Below are 25,573 nucleotides of genomic sequence, written 5' to 3' on the forward strand. Positions count from 1 at the left end.
GGCCCAAGGTCACGGCCCTCTAGCTGAGTGCTGAGTGTTACGGACTGAAAAATTCCCAAGGCCAGCGCAGCAGCTGTGCACCATAAATTCCACAAGGCCAGCAGGGCAGCCGCTGCACAGCTCGTTAAAACAAGCTCATTAAAAGCAGGATGTGCTGACCACTATCTGATACAAGAGGGGTAAGGCCAGGTGGCGGCAGGAGGAAGGGAGAACTGACATGTTACATGTAAAATAATTAGGAATTGCTGATGGCTAAAGGCAGATAGCCGCTTCTATACACGTAGCTTGCTTGCTTGCTAAGGATGAGAAGCCTATATAAGCAAAAGGCTTCGAGAGCTTGGGGCTGCAGTCCGGTCCCTTCTTCCCTGCACCACCGGCTGCAGACCGGGCGCAGGAAATAAACGCGCTTTTCTAAACGTTTTTTATCTGTGTCCGAGTGAGGGGTCTCTCCTGGGTTACCACACTGAGCCCCCGCCATTTATCTACACGGCGGGTCCCTTAACCCGGGGACAAACTGAGGTTACTGGGGGCCACGTTCCCGTCCTGGAGCCGCAGGAAACCAGGTTAAAGCGCGCCTTTGGAGGCCGCCTCCTCCGAGACCAGCGCCCCCGCCGGCCGGGAAGCCCCGCGCGCAGCGGGCGCCGCCCGGAAGCGCCGGTCGCGGGGGCGGAGGAGCCGCGGCGGCGGGAGGAGCGGTGAGAGTCCGGGCCTGCGGCCTCTGGGGGCCGCGGCGGGTGGCGCCCGCGTGGGGTCTGGGGCCAGGCGCGCCCGCTCGAGGTGGGGGCGAGCGGGGTTCGCGCTCCGGCCGCAGCTCCCGTCCGCGGGCGCCGTGGGGGCTGCCCCAGCGCGGGGCCCCGGGGGGCGCGGGGTCCGGGGGACGCGGGGCCCCGGGGGGCGCGGGGGCGCGGGGAGCGCGCGGGGCGCGGGGGAACCGAATGTCTGGTCTCCTGGTGCGGTCACCCCGCCCACCTTCTCAGCTCCTGTGTCTCCCCGGTGATCCCACTTCTGGCATTTCCACTCAGTTTTTGCTTAGTGATTTTTGCCTTACCTGCCTTGCTCTCTGTGCCTCATAATTCCGTGTGTTGTGACTTAAAAATAAAGCACTACCAGTAAGCTTCCCGAAAATGGAGTAAACTCATACAGTGTTTTTTTTTCTGTAATGAAAAACTAAAACAAAAACAAAGGCTCACCTTTCTAAGGTTTCAATGATAACAATAGCTGCCCTTTATTTGGGGCCTCCTATGTACCAAAGTATTAGGAATTTTCTGTTCATTTTGTCTTATGTATTAAGCAATACAACTTAGCTGCTTCATCTTGGAAGTACAGAAGGGGAGGGGGGGAGAAACTGAGCTCAAACACTGTTTACTATCTTTTATTACCTCCAAATCAACGTGCCTTTCCCCATCCCTGTCACATTTCCAGCAGAAAAGTCAAAAGCCATGCACTCAGCCATTGTGACTTCCCTCTTTTTAAGGGAATAATACCATCATTTACCCAGTTTATACCAGGAAATTGGGAGTCTACCTTGTCCCCTTCTCCCTAGTTATCCATAAATCTATCACCAAAAATACTTTTTAAAATATATTTTTTTGATTTTTTACAGAGAGGAAGGGAGAGAGGCAGAGTTAGAAACATCAATAAGCTGCCTCCTGCAAACTTCCCACTGGGTATGTGCCCGCAACCTAGGTACATGCCCTTGACTGGAATTGAACCTGGGACCCTTGAGTCTGCAGGTGGATGCTCTATCCACTGAGCCAAACCGGTCAGTGCTATCACCAAAAATCTTGTCAATTCTTTCTACACATTTGCTTCCCATTTTCTTTATATCTGTTGCCACCACCTATTCCATTCCATCATCATTTCCCTTCCTTTTCTATTGGAGTCTCCACTGTGGGCCTCCTGTCCCTCTCCTGTCTAGTCTTCACTCTACAGCCAGAGCAAGTGATTGTATTAACCTATTAACCCGGGAGTTCCCTTTTTAATTACACAACGTACAACGGGCGCATACTCTTTCACTAGGACATGTCAGTACGTCACGCCCAGTGGATGTAATTTTATATTATTATTTTTTAATTTATACTTAATTAAAATAAATGAAATATATATATTTTTCATTTATTTATATATAAAGCACAAAGGAAAATACAAAATTACAAACAAATAGAAAAGAATACCTACAAAAAAATGGAAACATCGAATTAAAAAATTATAAATTTTATAAATAATTATAAAGATTACCAAAAAAATATATTTTTTATTTCTATACACAATAAAAAATGTTAAAAAGTTAACAATTACAGAATAGACAAAAGCACACAAATAAAATAGAAATATTGAGTTTAAAAAACTGAAATATAAATGTAAAAATTCAAAACTCAACTTCCATGTGATATATTTTAAAACAATTGTTATACATAGTGCTACCTTACAATCTGGACACCAGTATGTAGATTCTTTCCTAACACCTTTTTTTGTAGCAAACTCGGCATTTCCTGGATTTAGTTTTTCCTATATCGCTTTTCATTTGTTCTGGAAAATGCCTTTCAACTAAGCGTGATGGTTTAGAGATGTAGAGCTGCTTGTTGATGTCTTTGGGTGGGTTTTCACTATCTTGTTATCTACCAATTTCTTTACACACTCTATCAAAAAGTGTCATCGATCCAAATGACCTTTATCTTTTTTGTATATAATATATGCATTGAAGCAGCACATATCAATTAATCGTAGAAAAAATTTTTTTATAAAATTTTTTTACCCTATTACGGGCAGCCATGTAGGCCACCATAACTCCATCTCCCAAATCTACGCCGCCCATATTCTTATTATAATCCAGGACAACATTCAGTTTTTCTTGCCTTCTTCCTCTCTTTTCAATCATTGTCTTTTCGTCATTATGAATAGAACTGAGCATCAATACAACTTTTTTATCCTTCCATTTTAAAACCATAAGTTTGTCTTTGATTCTTACATATGTTCATTTTTCTGTAATTTTTTTGTTTTTATTTCACTGGGGATTCCGACTCTGTTTATCCTCATTGTTCCAACAATGTCTGTATTGTTTTGACACAAGCGTTCAGCCAAATGAATTGACGTATAGAAATTATCTAAGTAAATCCTATATCCTTTATTCAGCAAGTCATGTGTTAACTCCAAAACAATTCTTGTTGATTGTTTTTCTTGTGGGTAGTTCAAACCGTAATTTGTGTCCTTGCCTGTGTATAAAATTATATTTTGTACGTATCCAGATTGGCTTTCACTCAAAATAAACAACTTCATTCCAAATCTACCTCTTTTTGTAGATATATATTGTTTCCATGATAAATTCCCTTTTCATAATAAAAGAGATTCATCTACGCATATTTCTCGTTCACATACATAAAAACTTTTAAACCTTTCTGACAAATTAATTGATGATTGGATCAATTTTATATGTTTTTTATTTTTATTTTATTATTATTTTTTTTATTATTATTTTTTTTTATTTAACACAATATTTTTATTGTGAACAGTAAGAGAAGCATCATAAGTGCATTATCTTTGAATTGGCAAACCATAATTGTAAAATACCTAGTTAATTAAGCTCATCTAGCACAACCTTTATTGGCATTCTCATTCTTTAACACTGGTGTCACCAATGAGATTGCTTTATAGGAAAATGACTGCTACTGGCAGCAAGAGTAAAACATTCAAATTGGTTCAAACTTTATTCTCAGCCACATGTGGTTATGAAAGACAGAAAGAATGTTATTGAATGTGTCAGCTTTCCAGTAATTTTACGGAGTCCCTGACAGGCTGTCATATTTTAAACGCTGGGAGGTACTTTCTTTAGCAATAAGATGCAGCTTCTTTGAAGTGTATGCACACTGAATAGGTTATCTGTGGGATATCTATGTTTTCAATCTCTCAAATTAGCTGTGTTTAATCCCTCCAATTACTTCAAAACTTGACGTTTTGGAGCTCTGTCATTCCTACTGAGAATATAGAAAAGGATCATATGATTTATTTCCATAAATATGAAAGAAGGTCTAAATCCCAAAATTACTTAGAATGCAAGAGATTATACAGAGTTTTCAAAGAACCCTGCTTTAAGAATTTTATATGTGTTTTATTATATAAAGCTTGGAGATATAAAAAATATAAGTAAATAACATATAATACGAAAATAGGTAGGTAAGTGTAAGTACTTACCCGTCACTGCTCACCCAGAACACATCCTCCACTCTCAATAGCGAAATTATACTGATTCCCTCCGTGTCTTAAATTCATGTGGAGACATGTATGGATGACTAATACCTTTGTTGTTTGGAAATACACGTCCCGCCCGTTTCAGGGCGCAACGTATATTTCAAGGACGTATTCATACGTCCTACCCGTACACGATATTGTTTACGTTTGACTTATTTATACGTCCCGCTCGGTTAACAGGTTAATATGCAGCTATGATTATAATATATTGCTGTCTTGATTAAAACCCTTCAGAGACAACCTATTAATTACCCCAAGGATGAAATCCAGCAACCTGAGCTTGATTACAATGGCCTTCCGACAGGCCCTATCTGCTTTACCAGCCTGTTACAGTCCTCTTTCAATTCTTTGCTTTTAAATATGTGATTCCCCCCATCACTCTTTGACCCCCTCTTTGCCTAGCCAGCTCCCATTCATCCTTCAGCTTAAATATCATTTTTCTAACTCCCCTGGATTTTTCTGCTGGATGCCAGAGTAGCTCTATTTGTAAGACTCACCACCCTACATTTGTTGAGATCTGTGGTCCCATCTGCATTGGGAGTCTGTGAGGGCAGGAATGATGAGAGATTTGCGCAGGATTATAAAAGCTGGCACAGGTGCTCAGTATCAAACTGTTGAAAGAATAAAGGATTAAGTTGCTATTGTCCTGTCATGTGATTAGAGCTACTTTGAATTAATTCTGCCTTTTGATAATAACTGTAATTCTCAGATGTTTCTGTTTTTGCATATAGTTTGGGAGTACCGGTGGAGACGTGGGCATGGAGCCAGGCTGCGACGGGGAGCCCAGCATGGATGGCTACGCGGTCCTGAGAGTGATCGGGGAGGGCTCCTTCGGCAGAGCCCTTTTGGTTCGGCAGGAGGGCAGTAATCGCATGTTTGCCATGAAGGAAATAAGGCTTTCCAAGGTCACTGCTTAAAATATTAGCTCATGTTGAAAGTGTACAAGTAATTTGTATAAGAACAGTTTCTGGAGATGTCACATGGAGTTGCTGCTCTGTGCATCAGATGTTATGGGTTTCTTCACTCATTAGCTGTACAAGGTCTTGATATACTTTATATGGTTCTTAGGATATTAACAAAAGGGATAAAATAGTCAAAAGTGACAATTGCTGTTTATCTCAATGAGAATAATTTGTAATTATTTCTAATTTTGTATACTTAAGTGTGTAGGGAGTCTTTGTCAATAACTACTCAGGTGCAATATTGATGAAAAAGGAACATAAAAATACAATGAAGAGCAAAAACCTAAAATGCTAACTGTTGATAACAGGGAACCTATTCTGTAGGTCAGTTTATAGCTTTTATTTCCCTGTGTGATGATGAATGTGATATCGACTGGTATCACTATTTATCACTATGCATCATCGTTAGTTGCACATGAAAGAATCTATGCCATGGAGCCTGCTTAATTCTGTTTTGTTCAGTTTTTGAAAAGGAATTTTAAAAATAAAGTCACAAAGTGCTATTGCCCCCTCACTGCATTCTTGACCTTGTTTAGTGATTCTCAAACTTGAATAGGCATGGAATCACCTGGAGGGTTTGTTAAAATGGCAGTTGTTGGGCTTCACCCTCCTCCCTTCGTCCTAGTTTTTGCTTGAGGAGGTCTGGTTGGGCCAGTGAATTTTCATTTTTAACAAATTACCATTGGTGCTGACGTTGCTGGTGTGAGGATCCTTGTTTCTTCATTGTAAGGTAAGTCATCCTCATGGAGTAAGTTCGGGGATAAACAATTTTGGAAACTTTCTTTGCATGTGGTCTTTGTCCATCTGTGCTGTAGTATACACCAGTGTCTTCTTTTTTATCTGTGCCAGTGGACAAAGTAATGTGGACAGTTAAGACATGAAGTCTCTAATTTTGCTTTAAGGATATACTATTATTATTGATGGCACTGCACTGGCTCACAAAATCAGGTTATAGTTAGGCTGATGTTAAAGCTAGTTTATGTTCCATACTTGTAAGGATATATCAGCTTAAGCATGCAAAATATAGCCATAGTTGGAAAATCATGTTATCTCTTAGAGTTTTATAAACTTCACATGGGTGAAAGTATAATGCTATAAAACTGTGTTTGGCATTGAAATGTCATATGAACTCATTATTGTGAAGCTGTCTACTCTCAAATGAAGTATTACATTTACACTTATTTAAAATATTCTTCTAGTCTTTCTCTGATACACAGAACTCCAGGAAGGAAGCTGTTCTGTTAGCCAAAATGAAACACCCCAATATTGTTGCCTTTACAGAGTCATTTGAAGGTAAAGATGAATCCCCCCAGATACGTGCATGTCTGAATTTGATTTATGTCTACCACACTTTCATAAAGAGTCTTTTATTTGCTTTAGCTGAAGGGCATCTCTATATTGTGATGGAATATTGCGATGGAGGGGACCTAATGCAGAAGATTAAACATCAGAAAGGAAAGTTGTTTCCTGAAGATATGGTAAGAAACCGACTTGCATAGTTTGCCTCAAGATTTAGAAGCAACTTTTCTCATAAAATCGGTGTGAGTTAGAATGACAGCATTGGAACCTGTGACTGTTTGACACAACAGCTAGAAAGGTCTCCTTTCTGTGTCAGTGCTTGTTGTGGTCAGGATGTGGCTGCCTGGGATGCTTTTAGGAAGTAAAATAGATATAAGCTTATAAAATATCAAGGAATAAAACTTCCATGTTTAGAATATTTTCAAAATTGTATATCATATTTTGTAGATATTTAAATTTTTTATTTATGTTGTATTTAAATTTTAAAGGTGGATGGATTTATTTTTTATTTCTAGATCATGAAAAAAGTGAAGTCCACATTTCTGTTTCTTGGGAGTACCTATTCTGAATCTTTTTCCTTCTAAAGTTTAGCATATTTTTTTAAGTCTACTACTACTGCCTTAAAAAAAAAAAAAAAAAAAAAATATATATATATATATATATATATATAATTTATTTTAAAAAAAATATATTTTATTGATTTTTTACAGAGAGGAAGGGAGAGGGAGAGAGTGTTAGAAACATTGATGAGAGAGAAACATTGACCAGCTGCCTCTTGCACACCCCCTACCGGGGATATGCCCACAACCAATGTACATGCCCTTGACCAGAATCTAACCTGGGACCTTTCAGTCCGCAGATCGACGCTCTACCACTGAGCCAAACTGGTTTCGGCTATTTTATTGATTTTTTTTTTACAGAGAGGAAGGGAGAGAGATAGAGAGTTAGAAACATTGATGAGAGGGAAACATAGATCAGCTGCCTCCTGCAATACCTCCTACTGGGGATATGCCCACAACCAAGATACATGCCTTTGACCAGAACTGAACCTGGGACCCTTCAGTCCGCAGGCCGACGCTCTATCCACTGAGCCAAACCTGTTAGGGCAGTACTACTGCCTTTATTTATTTTTTATTTATTTTTTTCTTGGTTTTTTTATATTATTTTATTTTATTTATTTATTTTTTATTAAATTATTATTTGTGTACATATACCAGTACTACTGCCTTTATAATGGAAAATTGCATACTAATATTATTTGAATGAGTTGACTAAGGAAACTAAATAAACATCTTTAATAGGATTTGGGTATAACATGTTATAAAACTGTTGGTAAAAGAATTTTTATTTAAAAGTTGTTTATGGTTTTCATAAAAAGAAGTCAATCTTGCCTTCAAATGGATGAATCTTCATAGCAAAAAGAAAAAAATTAGTTTGACATTTGATTGTAGGCACCTGGAAATTCTGGCTGCTATTGACTAGAAGTTTATAAGCAGAATACTGTCCTCAAAGGATTGTTGACAATATAATTAAATCCTTTAATATTAATATAAAAATATTATGAAAAATAAAAATCTGATTGTAATGATTACACTATAAAATTGTACCATATTCATTTGTAAGTGGTGTATGTGTATTTAAGAAATACTTTTAGCCCGGCCGGCATGGCTCAGTGGTTGAGCATTGATTTATGAACCAGGAAATCATGGTTCGATTCCTGGTCAGGGTATATACCAGGTTACTGGCTCAGTCTGCTGTGTGGGGTATGCAGGTGGCAGCCAATCAATGATTCTCTCTCATCATTGATGTTTCTGTCTCTTTCTCCTTCTCCCTTCCTCTCTGAAATCAATGAAAAATATATTTTAAAAATACTTTTATTTGGTTGAATACCAGAAAAATACAGGGGGAGTTCTATTAAGATAAATTGCTATTTGTATCACACATAAAATGATGAAACATGGGTTCACAGCTTTTCTGACTTTTTCCAGAAAACACTGAATTTTAAAATATATATTTTATTGATATTTTTACAGAGAGGAAGGGAGAGAGATAGAGAGCTAGAAACGTCGATGAGAGAGAAACATTGACCAGCTGCCTCTTGCACAACCCCCACCGGGGATGTGCCCGCAACCAACATACATGCCCTTGACCGGAATTGAACCTGGGACCTCTCAGTCCGCAGACCGACGCTCTGTCACTGAGCCAAACCGGTTTCGGCCAGAAAACACTGAATTTTAATCAAACTATGTCATTTTTAGGAGTTCTATGTTTACATTATGTAACACTAAGGGCTAGAGACCATTTGGATTTCCGGGTTAATATGAACCAGTTTTTGCATTCTTGCAGATTTGTGTGCTTTTGTCTTACAGATACTTAATTGGTTTACACAGATGTGCCTTGGAGTAAATCACATTCACAAGAAACATGTGTTACACAGAGATATCAAATCCAAGGTAAGTGGAATGAATTTTTGAGACAAACAAAACAAAACCCAAAACCATTTCATTTAATCTTTTTTCTGTGTTATTCTATTTCCTTTTGGGACATTTATATTATTTAGTTTAGAAATCTTTGTCAACCTAGTATTCATACTAGCCAAATAAGGTACTACCTGAGAAAACTTACTAAATCTCTTTAGTAGTATCTATCTATCTATCTATATCTATCTATATCTATATCTATATCTATATCTATATCTATATCTATATCTATATCTATATCATCTATCTACCTACCTACCTATCTATCTGTCTATCTATCTAAAAGCTTAAGTGACCGAACAACCAGTCGAATGGTCTCTATGACATGCACTGACCACCAGGGGGCAGATGCTTAATGCAGGAGCTGCCCTCTGGTGGTCAGTACGCTCCCACCGCCAACCTCATGCGGCCCTGGCCAACCTTCTGCGGCTCCGATTGGGGTGGCCCTCCTCCCATGGCCCAATCAGCCCCACTCACTGGCCAGGCTGAGGTACTCACTCATGCATGAATTTGTGCACCAGGCCTCTAGTATGTTAATAAGTTTCAAGCTCTCTCTCTTTTTAAAAATATATTTTATTGATTTTTCACAGAGAGGAAGGGATAGGGATAGAGAGCTAGAAACATTGATGAGAGAGAAACATTGACCTACTGGGGATGTGCCTGCAACCAATGTACATGCCCTTGACCGGAATCGAACCTGGGATCCTTCAGTCCGCAAACCAACGCTCTATCCATTGAGCCAAACCAGTTTTGGCATTAAGCTCTCTTGGTGACTGCTTTTTAAAGATGGAAGATGACTGAGATCTGGTTGTGCCACATGGGGTTACGCTGACACAGGTTCCCAGCAGGGTCGATCAGGTCTGCTGAGACAGCTTGGAGCATGGCTATTAGATTTCTAAGCAGTCATCCTAAATTCCCAAGCCAGGGCAGGGGTGGGGGATGGGGAGCATGGGTAGCAGTCAAGAGGCTATCTGCTCTTTGAGTTCCCTTTGGGGACTCAGCTGTCAGCATTTCTGTCCTTAATCTCCATGGTGAGCAGGCTTTGAAAGACACCTTCTCTGGAGACCTCTATGATGGAAGATGTAATCTGAGCTCTTCTTTTTTAACACAGAACATCTTCCTCACCCAAAATGGACAAGTGAAACTGGGAGATTTTGGATCTGCCCATCTTCTCTCCAAGTGTGTATATCTCTTCTATAATAGTGAGAGCAATCAAAACATTCATTATTCAGGAATACTCTGTACTTACTCTTTGCCTTTCCATGTTTTTAGTCCCATGGCATTTGCTTGTACATATGTGGGAACACCTTATTATGTGCCCCCGGAAATTTGGGAAAACATGCCTTATAACAATAAAAGGTAGGTGGTGTACTTATTTGGTGCAAAGGTGATTGTTTGGTGACAGGCATTATAGTCTACAAATGAAGATTTTTTTTTATAAAATATACCTGAAACAAATCTGAATTCCTAGGCTTCTAGAAAAAAATCATAGTTTCCTAACTGCTATAATCAGAGTTGAGAAGAGCTGAATTTAATGCTGAAAGACTAGTCATTTCTAGAAACAGTGTGAATTATTTCACTGATTCTTAAACTTCACTGTTCACGCTTCTAAAATTTGCAAAGTGCAAGTTGCAATCATATCTGTTAAATGAGAATGTCTTGGGTGGGAAGCAGGCCTCAGTAATTTTTCCAGGATCACCTAATGATTCCAATGTGCAGCAAAATTTAGGGACCACTGGATTATGTCATTGAGTTAACATTTACAGGACTAGGTAATAAGCACTTGACTGATAGGTTAATTGATTATAAGAAGATAGAATGAGGACCTTATGATTTAAAACCTAAAACTTTTTCTGAATATAATAATATGTGCCCATTGAATCAGTGGGTATCTCTGCTATGCCCACAGACAATCAGAGTGAGTATGCAAATTAACCCAACAAAGAAGGTGGGTTAATTTGCATGTGCAGGCATGAAGTGGCCAGGAGAGGCAGGATGCCTTCTTTGAGGCAGAGGGAGCTACAGGAGCAGGGCCCCGGACGGAAGCGAGGACTTGTCGGCTCCCTGGCAGACCAGGAGCAGGGTTGTGCCAGCTCCTGGGTGGCTGGGAGTGAAGCCAGGGGAAGGAAAGCCTGTTCTTGCATGAATATAATGCATTGGGCCTCTAATCATCTCCAAAAAGCCTAGAGGATGACAACTAGGAGGTGAGAATGGTGAAGAAGAGTGAATGCATAGGGCTCTTTTCTGTTGGAAGAGCTCTTCTGAGGGAGAATGACTAGTCCTGCCCTCTTTGTTTTGGAATGTAGAGCTAACAAGAGGTTGGGGGAGAATCCCCAGAAGATGTGGATGGTGCCCTAGAGCCATTCAACAGGGCCACAAACTGTGCCTGAGTTGGATTGCTGTCCAACAGGAGGCAAGATCCAAGGCCTGGTTTGTGCATAGATGGTCTGGTTGTAAGTTGTATGGATGACTCCTAAAGTCCTCCTTTCAACTAGGATAATGGGAGTCTACAAAGTTCCTCTCTTTGACCAAATACTGCTGAAATGATACCTGAACCACCCAGATTTGGAGAACCTAGAGGTTGTGGAGCAGAGAGATTATTGTGAGCAACTACCCAAGTATGACATAAACATTAGAAGTTATTTGCAATATCTGTTTTTATTAAAGGTATTTTTTCATTTTTTAATATTGGAAAGTACCTATACTTTTATATGATAACTCATAACCCACTTTGCTTCTTTTTTTTTCTTCTTTCCCACTTTGCTTCTTTTTGTTTCTAGTGACATCTGGTCCTTGGGATGCATTCTGTATGAACTCTGTGCCCTGAAGCATCCAGTAAGTGTGGTGGGCAAAATGGAAAGGTGGCCTCTTGTCATATCTGGCCAAGTCATAAGTTATATGCCTAAGTCCAGTGGGAAGTTTGCTTCCCTAGGATGAATTCGTTATAAAAGTTTTCATGTTTCCATTGCTATCATCTTTGCCTTGAGTCACTTTTGTAGCATATACTAATAGAAGTTTCCATTATTTCATTTTTTGTAGTTCTGTATCTAGCTCCCCTCCTTCCTTTCTTTTTTCCCCCCTCCCTTCTTTCTTTTACTCTCCTCTCCCTTTCTTCCTCCTTCCCTCCCTCCCTCCCTTTTTTGCTAGTCTTGATTTTTATTGAAGCAAAATATATAACTTTAAATTTACCATTTTAACTATATTTAATTGTACAATTCAGTGGCATTAATTACTTCACAATGTTGTGCAACCGTCACTACTATCTATTTGCAAAACTTTTCTATCCACCTCAAACAGAAACTCTGTACCATTAAACAATAGCTTCTCATTGCCTCTCACCTAATCCATGCTAACCTCCAGTCCACTTTCTGTCTCTATGAATTTGCATATTCTAGATATTACATATAAGTGGAATTATACACAAATTTGTTCTTTTATGTCTAGCTTACTACATATAGAAGGAAGTTTTCAAAGTTCATCCAGCATGTATCAGGATTTTATTCCTTTTTATGACAGGACTAGAGGCCTGGTGCATGAGATTCATGTACTGGGAGGTGGGGTGTATCCCTCAACCTTGTCTGCGCCCTTTCACAGTACAGGATCCCTTGGGGGATGTCTGACTGCAGTCTGGGGCTTTCGCAGTCAAGGACCCCTTTCTCCTGACCACCCCCTACAGTGGAGGCAGGAGAGGCTCTCGCCACTGCTGCCACTGCTGCCGCTGCCTTCACCAGCTGTAAGCCCAGCTTCTGGCTGAGCAGTATCCCCATGTGGAAGCGCACTGCCCACCGGGGGGGAGCTCCTGTGTTGAGCGTCAGCTCTAGTGTGTATCATGGTGACTAGTTCTGCTGTTCCGTCGATTTGCATATTAGGCTCTTATTATCCTATCTAATAAAAAAGAAGCATGCAAATTGACCATACCTCCACTATGCCCACCAGCCAATCAGAAGCGAGTATGCAAATTAATCCAACAAATATTGCAGCAGCCACAGAGCTGGAGCCAACTGGAGGCCTGGGTTTCCCTGGCAAGGGAGGAAGCCAAGCTTTCCACCCTGGCCTGCCCTGGCCCCCTCTTAAGGCTACAAAGTTTCAATTATCGAAAATAAATCCTTGGCCTTGGCTTGGGTTGCTGGAGGGCATGGCTGGCCTGCATTCCACCACAGACCCCTCATCCATGCCGCCCCACACCCCAAAGGAACCCCACCCTGATCCAGGACACCCTTCAAGGCAAACTAGCCAACCCCCACCTGTGCACCAGGTCTCTATCCTATCTAATAAAAGACTAATAGGCAAATTTACCATCACTCCAACACACAATATAGCTGCCCCCATGTGGACACAAGATGGCCACCACAGATGGCCAGCAGGGGAAGGCTGTTGTGGGCGATCAGGCCAGGAGGGGAGAACAGTTGGGAGGGATTAGGCCTGCAAGGGAGGGCAGTTAGGGGCAATCAGACTGGCAGGGGAGTGGTTAGGGGGTGATCAGGCTGGCAGGCAGAAGTGGTTAGGGGCAATCAGGAAGGCAGGAAGGCGAGCAGTTGAGAGCCAGCAGTCCTGGATTGTGAGAGGGATGTCCAACTGCCCGTTTAGATCCCTACCAGGATCGGGCCTAAACGGGCAGTCAGACTTCCCTTGAGGGGTCCCAGATTGGAGAGGGTGCAGGCTGAGCTGAGGGAAATACCCCTTCGTGCACAAATTTTGTGAACCGGGCCTCTAGTATAGGATAATATTACATTATATGTTTATATCGTATTTTATTCATTCATTTATTGATGTACATTTGGGTTCTTTCCACCTTTTGGCTGTTGTGAGTACTGCTGCTATGAACATGGGTATACATCTATGTATTAGAATCCCTATTTCCAATTGTGTTGGGAAAATAGCTAAGAGTAGAATTGCTGAGTCATATGGAAATTGTAAGTTTATCTTTTTAAGGAACTGCCAAACTGTTTTCCACAGTGGCAGCGCCATTTTTATACTTTTGTACCTTTTTGCCCTTAGATTTCACTTATCGATATTATGTGAATTTCTTCTCTAACTGAATTATTATGAGAAAATAGACTGTTATGTTATACTAGAGGCCCGATGCACAAAATCCATGGAAAGGGCTCAGCCCCCACTCCTGCCGTGGCTGCCTCCCTGCCCCCCCTGCCCGCCGTGGCGGCCACCTTGGCCCTCGCAGTCCTGACTTCGTCCGGAAGGTTGTCTGGAAGGACATCTGGTCCAATTAGCATGTTATTCTTTTATTATTATAGACTGGAGGCCTGGGGCACAGATTCGTGCACCCATGGGTCCCTCGCCGTGGCCTGCGGAGATTGGGCTGAAACTGGCAGTCTGCCATACCCTGAGGGATGTAGTAGTGTGTGAAGTGGCAGGCACCTGGGGTGGAACCGAGCCTGGGCCAGGTGCCGCACTGCTCCTGCTCATCCTGGCCCCATTCCACTGCCATTTGGTAGGCTCGCTGCTGCTCCGATTTAGTCTCCATGTACCCGTCTAGGGCAATACTGGTGGGCCCATGACCAAGAAGTGGCCATTGGCTCGTGCCCAGTCCGGATGGGGGAGGGGTGTGCAGGGGGAGTGTCTGTGGGAGAGGCTCACGCTGCCACAGCTGCGCTCGCCAGCTGTGAGCCCGGAGTCTGGCACCCATTGGTCAGCTGAGTGACGCTCCTGCTGTGGGAGTGCACTGACCACCAGGGGGCAGCTCCTGAATTGAGCGTCTGCCCCCTGGTGGTCAGTGCACATCATAGCTACCAGTTGAATGGTCGGACAGACACTTAGCATATTAGGTGTTTATATATCTATCTATATATATAGATATAGATATTTTTCTTTCTTATTTTTACATTTTTAAAAATTAAATTATTATCTGTGTACATATTTTAACATTGCCTCCTCCCTCCCATCCATACCTCCCTCCCCAGAGTTTTGTGTCCATTGGTTGTACTTATATGCATGTATACAAGTCCTTCGGTTGATCTATTATCTCCCCCAGATCTCCGTACCCTCCCTGCTGTAATTTGACAGTGTGCTTGTTGCTTTACTGTCTCTTAAGATATAGATATTTTTCTTGATATTTTAAGAAAGAATTTAACAAAAAAGATGTTAAATAACTTGCCCTGCTGGCTCAGCAGTTATTACACAGAACCTATTCCTATTGGCTTTGCAAGGAAATAAATTCTGTTCTTTGGGCACAGATTAGAAGTTAGTTCTAGTAAGCATTTTCAGAGATGTGGTTATAAGTAATCAAGTACCATGGCTGGCATTGATTGTAAGACTTTCTGTAGATGGGGAAATCCTTTGTTATTTACTATTTGAGTGTATTACTTTCTCCTGAAATGCCATAAGATTTTGAAGAGTATCATAAGAGCACCTTCAGGAAGAAAAATGACCAGGCAGCAGATAAATTTATAAAATTAAAATAATTCATATGAATTTACTTCAGCTGGTGTTTTCTTATTTGCATTCTCCTTCCATGCATCTGCTTTTACAGTTCTATTTTATTTTTTAGTTTCAGGCAAATAGTTGGAAAAGTCTTATCCTGAAAGTATGTCAGGGGTCTGTGAGCCCACTGCCATCTCATTATTCCTATGAGCTTCAGCATCTAATCAAGCAGATGTTTAAAAGGAATCCTTCCCATCGCCCCTCAGCTACCACGCTTCTCTCTAGAGGCGTTTTGGCTCGGCTTATCCAGAAGTGCTTAACCCCACAGGTATGCAGTGTGTTGAGTTGGCTTTTATCATCCTATCTAATAAAAAAGAAGCATAGTTTTCAAGTATTTGTTGTATTTAAATATAAATACGTGATTGTAAAATCTCAAATGTAGGTGTGCATAAAAAAACATTAAAAGTTAAAACTTCCTTTTCCTCCTCTTCCCCTTCCATAATGCTAGTACCCAAGGGTAATCACAGGTATAGTTTTGTATATCCTTTCAGATACTTTTCTTTCTTCATATTTATTTATTTATCTTTAGAGAGAGGAAGAGAAGGGGAGAAAGAGAGAGAGAAACATTGATTTGTTGTGCTACTTACTTAGGCATTCATTGGTTGCTTCCTGAGTGTGCCCTGCCTGGAGATCAAAGCTAAACCCTTGGCCCATCAGGATGACATTCTAACCAACTGAGCTACTGGCTAGGCCTACACTTACATATTTTTCTAGACATATATAAGTGTCTGTTTATCTGTATGTCTAAATTATATATGTTTTTAAACAGCATTCTTACTTTTCAACGTTTAATATTATTTTGGGGAAGAATGCTGATAATTAAATGATATGACTGTCTAAAGAAAAGGGTATTGTATATTTTTAAATTCTCTGCTTTAAATTTTTAGATCATCACAGAATATGGAGAACAGGTATTAGAAGAAACTAAAAAATCTAAGCTTAGTACACCAAGAAAAAAGGGTAAGAATTTCGGAAAGCTTTTTTTTTTTTTTTTTTTTTTTTTTTTTTTTTTGTCAAGTGTTCTTTCTAAATGTAGTGTAACAAAAAAAGAAAAATGAAATCTTCAATTTGTTAGAGATGTTTTTCAGAGATACTCCTCAGATAAAAATTTCTTTGTTAGTTAAGACATAATTCTGTTTTTAAACTTATATATTTAGTTTGCCAGGGATCCAAAAGCTTAGTTTGGATATTTTAGTGATGTAAAAATTATTTTCTGTTTTATCATTGGTACCATACTTAGTCTGGTTTGTTATGGGTAAGGTAGAAAGCTTCAGTGGGATAGCCTAGGAATTTAACTATGAAAATATAATGTTAATCTTACCAGAAATTATATCCCAAAGAACCATCTTGTAAACAAAATTTAAAAAACAAGCATTTACAGCCTGGCCAGTGTAGTTCAGTGGTTGAGTGTCTACCTATGAACTAGGAAGTCACAGTTTATTTCCCAGGTTTGATTCCCAGTCAGTCCCCAGTAGGGGGCATGCAGGAGGCATCATTGATGTTTCTGTCTCTCTCTTCCCACTTCCTCTCTGAAATCAATAACAATATATTTTAACAAAAAAACGACTTGTACAAAAGTTGGAATTGTTTACATAATAGCTGCACAAAAATTTCAGACATCTATAGTAAATCCTGAGCAGATTTTTTTAAAAGTAATTTATTGTCCCTTTGAAAGTTGTCATCTCTTAATTTTTTCAAAGCCATTTTTTTTCACTTGTCATTAGTGACTCAGATCTTCCTCCTGAAAAAATCCAACAAAGATAATAGATATGACCAGAATAAGAGAGAAGAATTAAGCGTCAGATCATGCTGCAAAATCCTCCACTGTTTGGTGCATTTATCTTAGTGTTAGATACTGTAAAAGAAAGACTTTGGAAACTATACTGTTTTCTTAACGTTAAATTTTATGTGCTTTCTCTTGTTCTTTTTTCTCTTTAAATGTTATTTTTGTAAGAATATAAACCCTTCTAGTGATATAAACCTTCAGCCTTATAATTCAGCCTTTTTCTCCATTACTTAAGATGTAGCCAGTTACTTTTGCTTCAGCAGTTTCACTTTAAGTACTGTTTTGTAGCTTTCATTCACTTCTCAGGAAATTAGTTTTAAAATGCTGGGCTGCCTGGCCGGCATGGCTCAGTGGTTGAATATAGACCTATGAACCAGGAGGTCATGGTTCAGTTCCTGGTCGAGGCTCATGCCTGGGTTGTGGGCTTGATCCCCAGTGTGGGGTGTGTAGAAGGCAGCCAGTCAGTGATTCTCTCTCATCATTGATATTTCTATCTCTCTCTTCCTCTCTGGAATCAATGAAAATACATTTCACCTCCAAAAATTTAGTTAATTAAAAAAATAAAATGCTGGGCAACAACCACAACAGAAATAATCTAAGACAAGTTTCAAGATTGGTAAAATGTAGTTTTACAATTCCTAAAAAGAGAACTAAGCCAGCAGAGAGGTACCATCGTGTGGGGCCATATGTCTGGTGGCATCTCCCATCTATTCTATAGATAGACTAAGGCAGTGAAAGCTCTGCGAGGGCAGGGACCATGCCTCTTTTCCTCACTGTTGTATCATCAGTGCCTGTCATAATATCAAGTCTTTAAAGTGTTGAATGAATGAGGAACAGGGACTCCTGGCCTCTGCCAGAGGAAGATCTGGAAGGAGCCATCCTTACCGAAGGGATCCATTGTCAGAATGCTCTCTCCGGCTGCTGGTCTTTTGTGAAGGACACCTATTCCACCTGCTACCACAGCTGTGGGCAAAAGCACAGACTATAGTTAGCTTGGGCATAAGGCGATAATGACCTTCTGAGCACGCAGAATATCTTACCTCTTCATGATTAAATGGGTTGGCTTAAGTAAATTTAAATGTCAACTTTCAGATGTCAACTTTAAAAATAAAACAGCAAAAAGCAGGTGAGATGTAATACTAGCTGGCTACAGCTATCAGGCTAATGCTTTGGTTGGTTGGCTTTAAAAACTTCATTTGTCTCAGGTTTTATGCATATCACATTAGGATCTAGTAATGTGAGCCTTTATGTGCTTTCTCTTGTTCTTTTTTCTCTTTAAGCAGACTCCAGCAGAATCAAGATCGCTTTGGAAAAAGAAGCAAGCACAGTGGTAAGTGCTTTAAAATTAAACGTATGAAACAACCATTTCCTGGATACCTGGTATCATTAGATACTGTGGAATATTTGGAAGACTGACATGGTCCCTTCAGTCTAATAATTTGTCATCTTTTGGCATGTGAAGCAGTTGGTAGCTATTGTCCTGTACTGCCATCTGAGCCACTTTTAGATTACCATTTATTTTGTTGTTGTTGTTTTACATTTTTAATTATTTAAAAAATATATATATTTTATTGATTTTTTTACAGAGAGGAAGGGAGAATTAGAAATATCGATGACAGAGTCATCGATCAGCTGCCTCTTGCACACCCCCTACTGGGGATATGCCCGCAACCAAGGTACATGCCCGTGACTGGAATCAAACCCGGGACCTTCAGTCCACAGGCTGATGCTCTATCCACTGTGCCAAACCGGTTTCGGCTCATTTTTAATTATTGATGACAAGTGGTTCCAATATGGATATGAGAGTTTAAGTCATGAAAATCTTATTTTAGTCTGACTTTTGGTTTATTTTTTATTGTGGCAAAATATATTTATAACATAAAGTTTACTATTTCAGTCACTTTTACAAATACAATTCAATTGCATTAATTACATTCACAAAATTGTGTAATCAGCAGCACTATCTGTTTCCAATACTTTTTTTCATCATTCCAAACAGAAACTCTGTGCCTATTAAACAATAACCCCCATTCCTTCCTTACCCCCATGCCACCCCAGTCCCTGGAACCTCTCTTCTCCTTTCTGTCTCTCTGACATAATTTGCCTATTCTGGATATTTCATGTAAGTGGAATCTTACAAGATTTGTTCTTTTATGTCTGACTTCTCTTGCTTAGCATAATATATATATTTTTAAATAACTGTTGATGCCTTTTAAAAAATATATGTTTTTATTGATTTCAGAGAGAGGAAGGGAGAGAGATAGAAACATCAATGATAAGAGAGAATCATTGATTGGCTGCCTCCTGCATGCCCCTACTGGGGATGGAGCCTGAAACCCAGGCCTGGGCCCTGTCCAGAAATTGAACTGTCACTTCATGATTTATGGGTTGACGCTCAACCACTGAGCCACACCAGTTGAGCCATATTTTTTTAGGTTCACCCATGTTATAGCATGTATCAGAATTTTTCTTTTTTTTATTTAGATCACTATTTTGATATTGACTTTTTTTAAAAAAATAAATCTTTATTGTTTGTATTATTACAAATGTTCTTCATTATTTTTTCCCTCTCAATTGCTCCCCTCCACCAGGTTCCCAACCCACCCTCTGCCCTTTCTCCACCCCCATTGTCCTCATCCATAGGTGCACAGTTTATGTTCAGTCTCTTCCTGCATTGCCACTCCCCTTTTCCCTGAGAATAGTCAGTCCACTCCCCTTCCATACCTCTGATTCTATTATATTCACCAGTTAATATTGTTCATCAGATTTTTTAATTCCCTTGCATTTTAGATTCACTTGTTGATAGTTACGTATTTGTTGTTCATAATTTTTATCTTTATTTTCTTTCTCTTCTGAAAGAACCCCCTTCAGCAATTCATATAATTCTGGTTTGGCGGTGATGAACTCCTTTAGCTTTTTAAAATTTTTTTATTAGTGAAGCTCTTTATCTGGCCTTCGATTCTGAGTGATAGCTTTGCTGGGTAGAGTATTTTTGGCTGTAGGTTCTTGCTATTCATCACCTTGAATATTTCTTGCCATTCCCGTCTGGCCTGCATGGTTTCTGTTGAGAAATCAGCTGACAATCGTATGGGTGCTCCTTTATAGGTAACTACCTGCTTTTCTCTTGCTGCTTTTAATATTCTCTCTTTGTCTTTTGCTCTTGGAATTTTAATTATGATGTGTCTTGGTGTGGTCCTCTTTGAATTCCTTTTGTTTGGGGTTCTGTGTGCTTCCTGGACTTGTAAGTCTAATTCTTTCATCAGGTGGGGGAAGTTTTCTGTCACTATTTCTTTCAGTATGTTTTCGATATCTTGCTCTCTCTCATCTTCTGAGACCCCCATAATTCTGATGTTGCTTTGCTTGAAGTTTTCCCAGAGATTTCTTACATTATCTTCAACTTTCTGGATTCTCTTGTCTTCTTGCTTCTGTGGAGGAGTGTCTTCTGGCTCTTTATGTTCCAAATCTTTGACTTGATTCTTACAATCTTCCATTCTGATTTTAGGACTCTGTATAATATTTTTTATTTCAGACAATGTATTCTTTATTTCTAGTTGATCCCTTATTATTTCTTTTTAAAAATATATATATATATTTTATTGATTTTTTTACAGAGAGGAAGGGAGATAGATAGAGAGCTAGAAACATTGATGAGAGAGAAACATTGACCAGTTGCCTCTTGCACACCCCCTACCGGGGATGTGCCCACAACCAATGTACATGCCCTTGACCGGAATCGAACCTGGGACCTTTCAGTCCACAGACCGACGCTATACCGCTGAGCCAAACCGGTTTCTGCTATCCCTTATTATTTCTAGTTGATTCCTTTTCATATCCTCATAGGTCCCGTTTATTTTATTGGCTTTTTGTAGGAAATTCTTGAAAAAACTTATAAGCGTGGTTTTGAACTCTATATCCAGTTGCTTTTTGTCCTCCATTTCTTTCATTTGTGATCTGTTTCCTTGTCTCGGCATTTTTGCAGCTTCCCTGAGTTGGTAGCCTTAAAAATCTCTGTGTTTAGCTTGGATGGGGCAGAGTTTCAGGGTGGAGCCCACAGCCTTGGCTTCCATCAGCCCTGCCCTATGAGGCTCCTGAGTCTCAGTGCTCCTCAGGGTCCTTCAGTACTTGCTGCAAGCACCTCTGAGAGAAAGATGCCCTTGAGTTTCACCCGCTACCAAACAGTCTATGCTCTCCCCCAATGAGCCTGGAACTGGGGTTCAGTTCAGTTGGAAGAAGTGGGGTTCAGAGCAGTCTGGAGCTTTTGTCTCCTTCCCGCTAGACTAGAGCAATCCAGTGGCACGGTCAACAGTCCGTCCTCTGCACGCAATGTGCGCGCCTCTGGGACTGCCTTTCGCCGCTCCCCTGAGTTTCCGCCTTACAGCCCAGGCTCCCTCCGTATGAGCCTGGATCCCCAGGGTCTGGCATAGAACTGGAGTTCAGCCCTGTCGGGTCTGGGGTTCAGCACAGTCCAGAGCTTTTATCTCCTTCCTGCTAGGGAACGCCAGCCAGGCACTCAGCCTCCCCCTCCTCTCCGGCTCCGTCCTCTCCACACTCGCAACGTGTCTCCATACCTTAGGCTTTTACAGCTCCTCTGATTTTCCTTCTGGTTTCTCTTTCCTTCTAGTTGTAGAATTTCCAGTCAGTCGACTTTCCTGTAGTTCTGGGTAATGTCCATTTTGTATTTTAGTTGTATTTTATTGAAATTGTTGTGTGAGGCTGAAGTTTGGTGTTTACCTATGCCGCCATCTTGGTTTCTCCAATATTGTCTTTTTTAAATTAAAACCCTTTTGATACCTCCCTATTATCTCATGAACCAAGTAGACATTTTTCAGCCTGGCATTCAATGTTCTGTTTGTCTTGTTTAGCCCTAGGCAGCTTTTACACTAAAGCTGCAACAAAGTCATGCAGAGCAACAGCCGATTCACTTCCTGGTATTGTCATAGCCCTCTCAGAAAATTGTGTCCTGCTGATAATATTTTTCTTTCTTCAGCATTTTAATCTTTTAACTAAAAAAAGGAAAAGATGTACTAATAACAAATTATTTTATTCATGGAATGTGCTAGTAAATAAACATAAATTTTTTTAATGAACCTTAGATTGTAAATAATAACATGCCACCATTATGTTGCTACACATGGAATAAATCCTGCCTCTGTACTTTTTTCCCCCCTCTGCATGGTAATAGCTATTCTTTCCAGCTTTATTGAGGCATAATTTGTATGCAATCAAATTTACTTATTTTTTGCATGTAGTTTGATGAATGTTGGTAATTTTATACAGTCATATAACAACCACAGTCAAGGTAAAGAAATCCCATGTTCCTAAAAAGCGTTGTTGTGGCCCTTTGTAGATGATCCTGGCTCTCGTCTCAGGCAGCCACCACTGTGATTTTTAATACCACTTAGAGTAGGTGTTAAGTCGATGTGTTTTCACAAAATGAAAAGGGAGAAAGAGCCATAAAGTAAGTCAAATAACAGAAAAATTGAGGGAGAAAGAGAGCACTGGGCAGGCCCGCCTGGTGTGGTAGGTGTGTAGGCAGAGCTGCGTGTTGCTGGGCCAGCAGTGGTGTTAGGTGCTGCTGTCTCTTGGGCAGTGACTCTCAGTAGAGATGGAAGATGGAAATCCCTGGCAGCTTTTAAAAACTGCTCATCACAACCACCTCCTAAGATTTTGACATCTTTGTCTATGGGAGTGACTTTTGAAATCATACCCCCTAGATGTGTGGTGGGACAAGTTTGGGAAGCATTGTATAGAAATAAGAAAATAAGCTATCAGGAGATCCAAGATGGCTGCGCCCAGGTGAACACCTACCACATGTGTCAAACACAAGGCCCGCGGGCCAAATCCGTCCCGCCAGGCCTTGCAATGTGGCCCGCACCGCACTGTCATCACTGCACTCCGCTGCGTTTCCATCACAATGACAGTTTATGACTGTTCAGTAAACCATTCGGCCCGCGATTTAGGCTGGATTTTAGATTTTGGCCCCTTCTCTGCTTGAGTTCGACACCCCTAATCCTAGCCGCAGCTGCACACAACAATTTCAATAAAATACAACTAAAATATAAAACGGACATTGCCCAGAACTACAGGAAGGTTGACTGACTGGAAATTCTACAGCGAGAAGCAAGGAGAAAACCAGAAGGAGGCGCGGAGGAGCTGGAAAAGCCCAAGGTACGGAGGACGGAACTGGAGAGGAGGGAGGCCGAGTGCCTGGCGGGCGTTCCCTAGCGGAAAGGAGATAAAACTCTGTGCTGGGCCCCTGACTGCTCTGAACCCCAGTTCTAGGGCAGACCCTGGGGACTCAGGCTCAGCCATAGGGAGCCAGGCTGTAAGGCGGAACCCCGGGGAGAGGCGAAAGAAGGTCCTGGAGGCGCGCACACTGCGCGCAGAGAAGGGACAGTCGGCTGTGCCGCGGGATTGCCCTGGCGGGAAGGAGACTGGGGCTCCAGACTGCTGTGAACACCACCTCCAACTCCACTTCCAACTCCACTTCCAACTGAACTGAACCCCAATACAGGTCTCATTGTGGGAGAGCATAGACTGTTTGGCAGCAGGTGAAAATCGAGGGCACCTTTCTCTCAGAGGCGCCGGCAGCGAGCACTGACGGACCCGCATAGGGCGGGGCTGACGGAAGCCAAAGCTGCAGGCTCCACCCTGAAACCCCGTCCCATCTGTAACTGCGAAATGCGACAACAAAATAGATCACAAACGAAAGAAATGGAGGACAAAAAGCATCTGGATATAGAGTTCAAATCTACGCTTATAAGGTTTTTCAAGAATTTCCTAGAAAAGATGGATAAGGCCTATGAGGATATGAAAAGAGATCAACTAGAATTAATAAGGAGTCAACAAGAAATGGTAAGGGATCAACAAGAAATAAAGAATACATTGTCTGAAATAAAAAACATTTTACAGAGTCCTAAAAACAAAAGGGTAGATCGCAAGAATCAAGTCAAAGATTTGGAACATAAAGAGCCAGGAGACACTCCTCCACAGAAGCTAGAAGGCAAGAGAATCCAGAAAATTGAAGATAATGTAAGAAACCTCTGGGACAACTTCAAGCGAACCAACATCAGAATTATGGGGGTCCCAGAAGATGAGAGAGAGCAAGATATCGAAAACATACTGAAAGAATAGTGACAGAAAACTTCCCCCTCTGATGAAAGAATTAGACTTACAAGTCCAGGAAGCGCACAGAACTCCAAACAAAAGGAATCCAAAGAGGACCACATCAAGACACATCATTATTAAAATTCCAAGAGCAAAAGACAAAGAGAGAATATTAAAAGAAGCAAGAGCAAAGAAAGTAGTAACCTATAAAGGAGCACCTATACGATTGTCAGCTGACTTCTCAACAGAAACTATGCAGGCCAGAGGGAATGGCAAGAAATATTCAAGGTGATGAATAGCAAGAACCTACAGCCAAAAATAATCTACCCAGCAAAGCTATCACTCAGAATCGAAGGCCAGATAAAGAGCTTCACTAATAAAAAAAAGCTAAAGGAGTTCATCACCGCCAAACCAGAATTATATGAATTGCTGAAGGGTGTTCTTTCAGAAGAGAAAGTAAACAAAGATAAAAATTATGAACAACAAATATGTAACTATCAACAAGTGAATCTAAAAACCAAGGAAATTAAAAAAATCTGATGAACAATATTAACTGTTGAATATAATAGAATCAGAGGTATGGAAGGGGAGTGAACTGACGATTCTTGGGGAAAAGGAGAGAGGGGGATGTGGGAAGAGACTGAACATAAACTGTTCACCTATGGACAATGGGGAGAGGGGAAAGGGCAGAGGGTGGGTTGGGAACCTGGTGGAGGAGAGCAATGGTGGTGGTGGGGGGGGAAGGAACATTTGTAATAATATGAACAATAAAAACTTATTTAAAATAAAATAAAATAAAAAGTAAAAAAAAATAAGCTATCAGCTACAGTCTACTGTTTAATCTATTGACTCATTCAACAAGTCATTGAGAACTGTGTTGGAGACTGTCAAGGCACTGGATATGTATTTCCTCTGAAAATACATTCAGATTTGAAGACTAGCTAGTGTGTTGCTTCATGAAATCAAGAGATTAGATAATTTGGAAAAATACTGAATTAAATGGGAACATTTTGGCCATATGTAGCTACTTTATAAAAATGTCTCATTTTGATATTTTCAGCATGAAAAGCCCAGTACAGCAAACCATATTAAAATTTTTCATTACTTATTTCCTCTACTAAGACCTCTCAAACCCTGGCCAGAATGGCTCATTTGGTTAAGTGTCATCCTGTGCACCGAAAGATTGCCAGTTTGATTCCTGATCAGGGCATATGTCTAGTTTACGGGTTCTGTCCCTGGTTGGGGTACTGTAGGGG

General features: G+C 40.6%; 1 protein-coding gene across 6 annotated transcripts in view; it reads left to right on the forward strand.

Annotated features, from left to right (window-relative positions):
* The first annotated feature begins 549 nt into the window (after nucleotides 1–549).
* The window catches only part of NEK3 (NIMA related kinase 3), a 32,045-nt gene continuing 7,021 nt past the window's right edge, over nucleotides 550–25,573 (forward strand). Inside the window, exons 1-11 of one of the 6 annotated variants that reach the window (XM_045588638.1) lie at nucleotides 550–695; nucleotides 4,977–5,150; nucleotides 6,425–6,500; nucleotides 6,588–6,685; nucleotides 8,876–8,959; nucleotides 10,098–10,165; nucleotides 10,259–10,345; nucleotides 11,767–11,821; nucleotides 15,492–15,692; nucleotides 16,312–16,384; nucleotides 18,491–18,540. In XM_045588638.1, coding sequence (XP_045444594.1) covers nucleotides 5,004–5,150; nucleotides 6,425–6,500; nucleotides 6,588–6,685; nucleotides 8,876–8,959; nucleotides 10,098–10,165; nucleotides 10,259–10,345; nucleotides 11,767–11,821; nucleotides 15,492–15,692; nucleotides 16,312–16,384; nucleotides 18,491–18,540 — 939 coding nt within the window. In that variant the 5' untranslated portion in view covers nucleotides 550–695; nucleotides 4,977–5,003. Of the gene's footprint in view, nucleotides 696–4,976; nucleotides 5,938–6,406; nucleotides 6,501–6,587; nucleotides 6,686–8,875; nucleotides 8,960–10,097; nucleotides 10,166–10,258; nucleotides 10,346–11,766; nucleotides 11,822–15,491; nucleotides 15,693–16,311; nucleotides 16,385–18,490; nucleotides 18,541–25,573 lie in introns of those variants that run through there. The other 5 variants (XM_045588635.1, XM_045588637.1, XM_045588636.1 and 2 more) reach the window with 5 other exon arrangements.

The sequence above is a fragment of the Pipistrellus kuhlii genome, unplaced genomic scaffold (genome assembly GCF_014108245.1).
Source record: "Pipistrellus kuhlii isolate mPipKuh1 unplaced genomic scaffold, mPipKuh1.p scaffold_m20_p_3, whole genome shotgun sequence".
NCBI lineage: Eukaryota > Metazoa > Chordata > Mammalia > Chiroptera > Vespertilionidae > Pipistrellus > Pipistrellus kuhlii.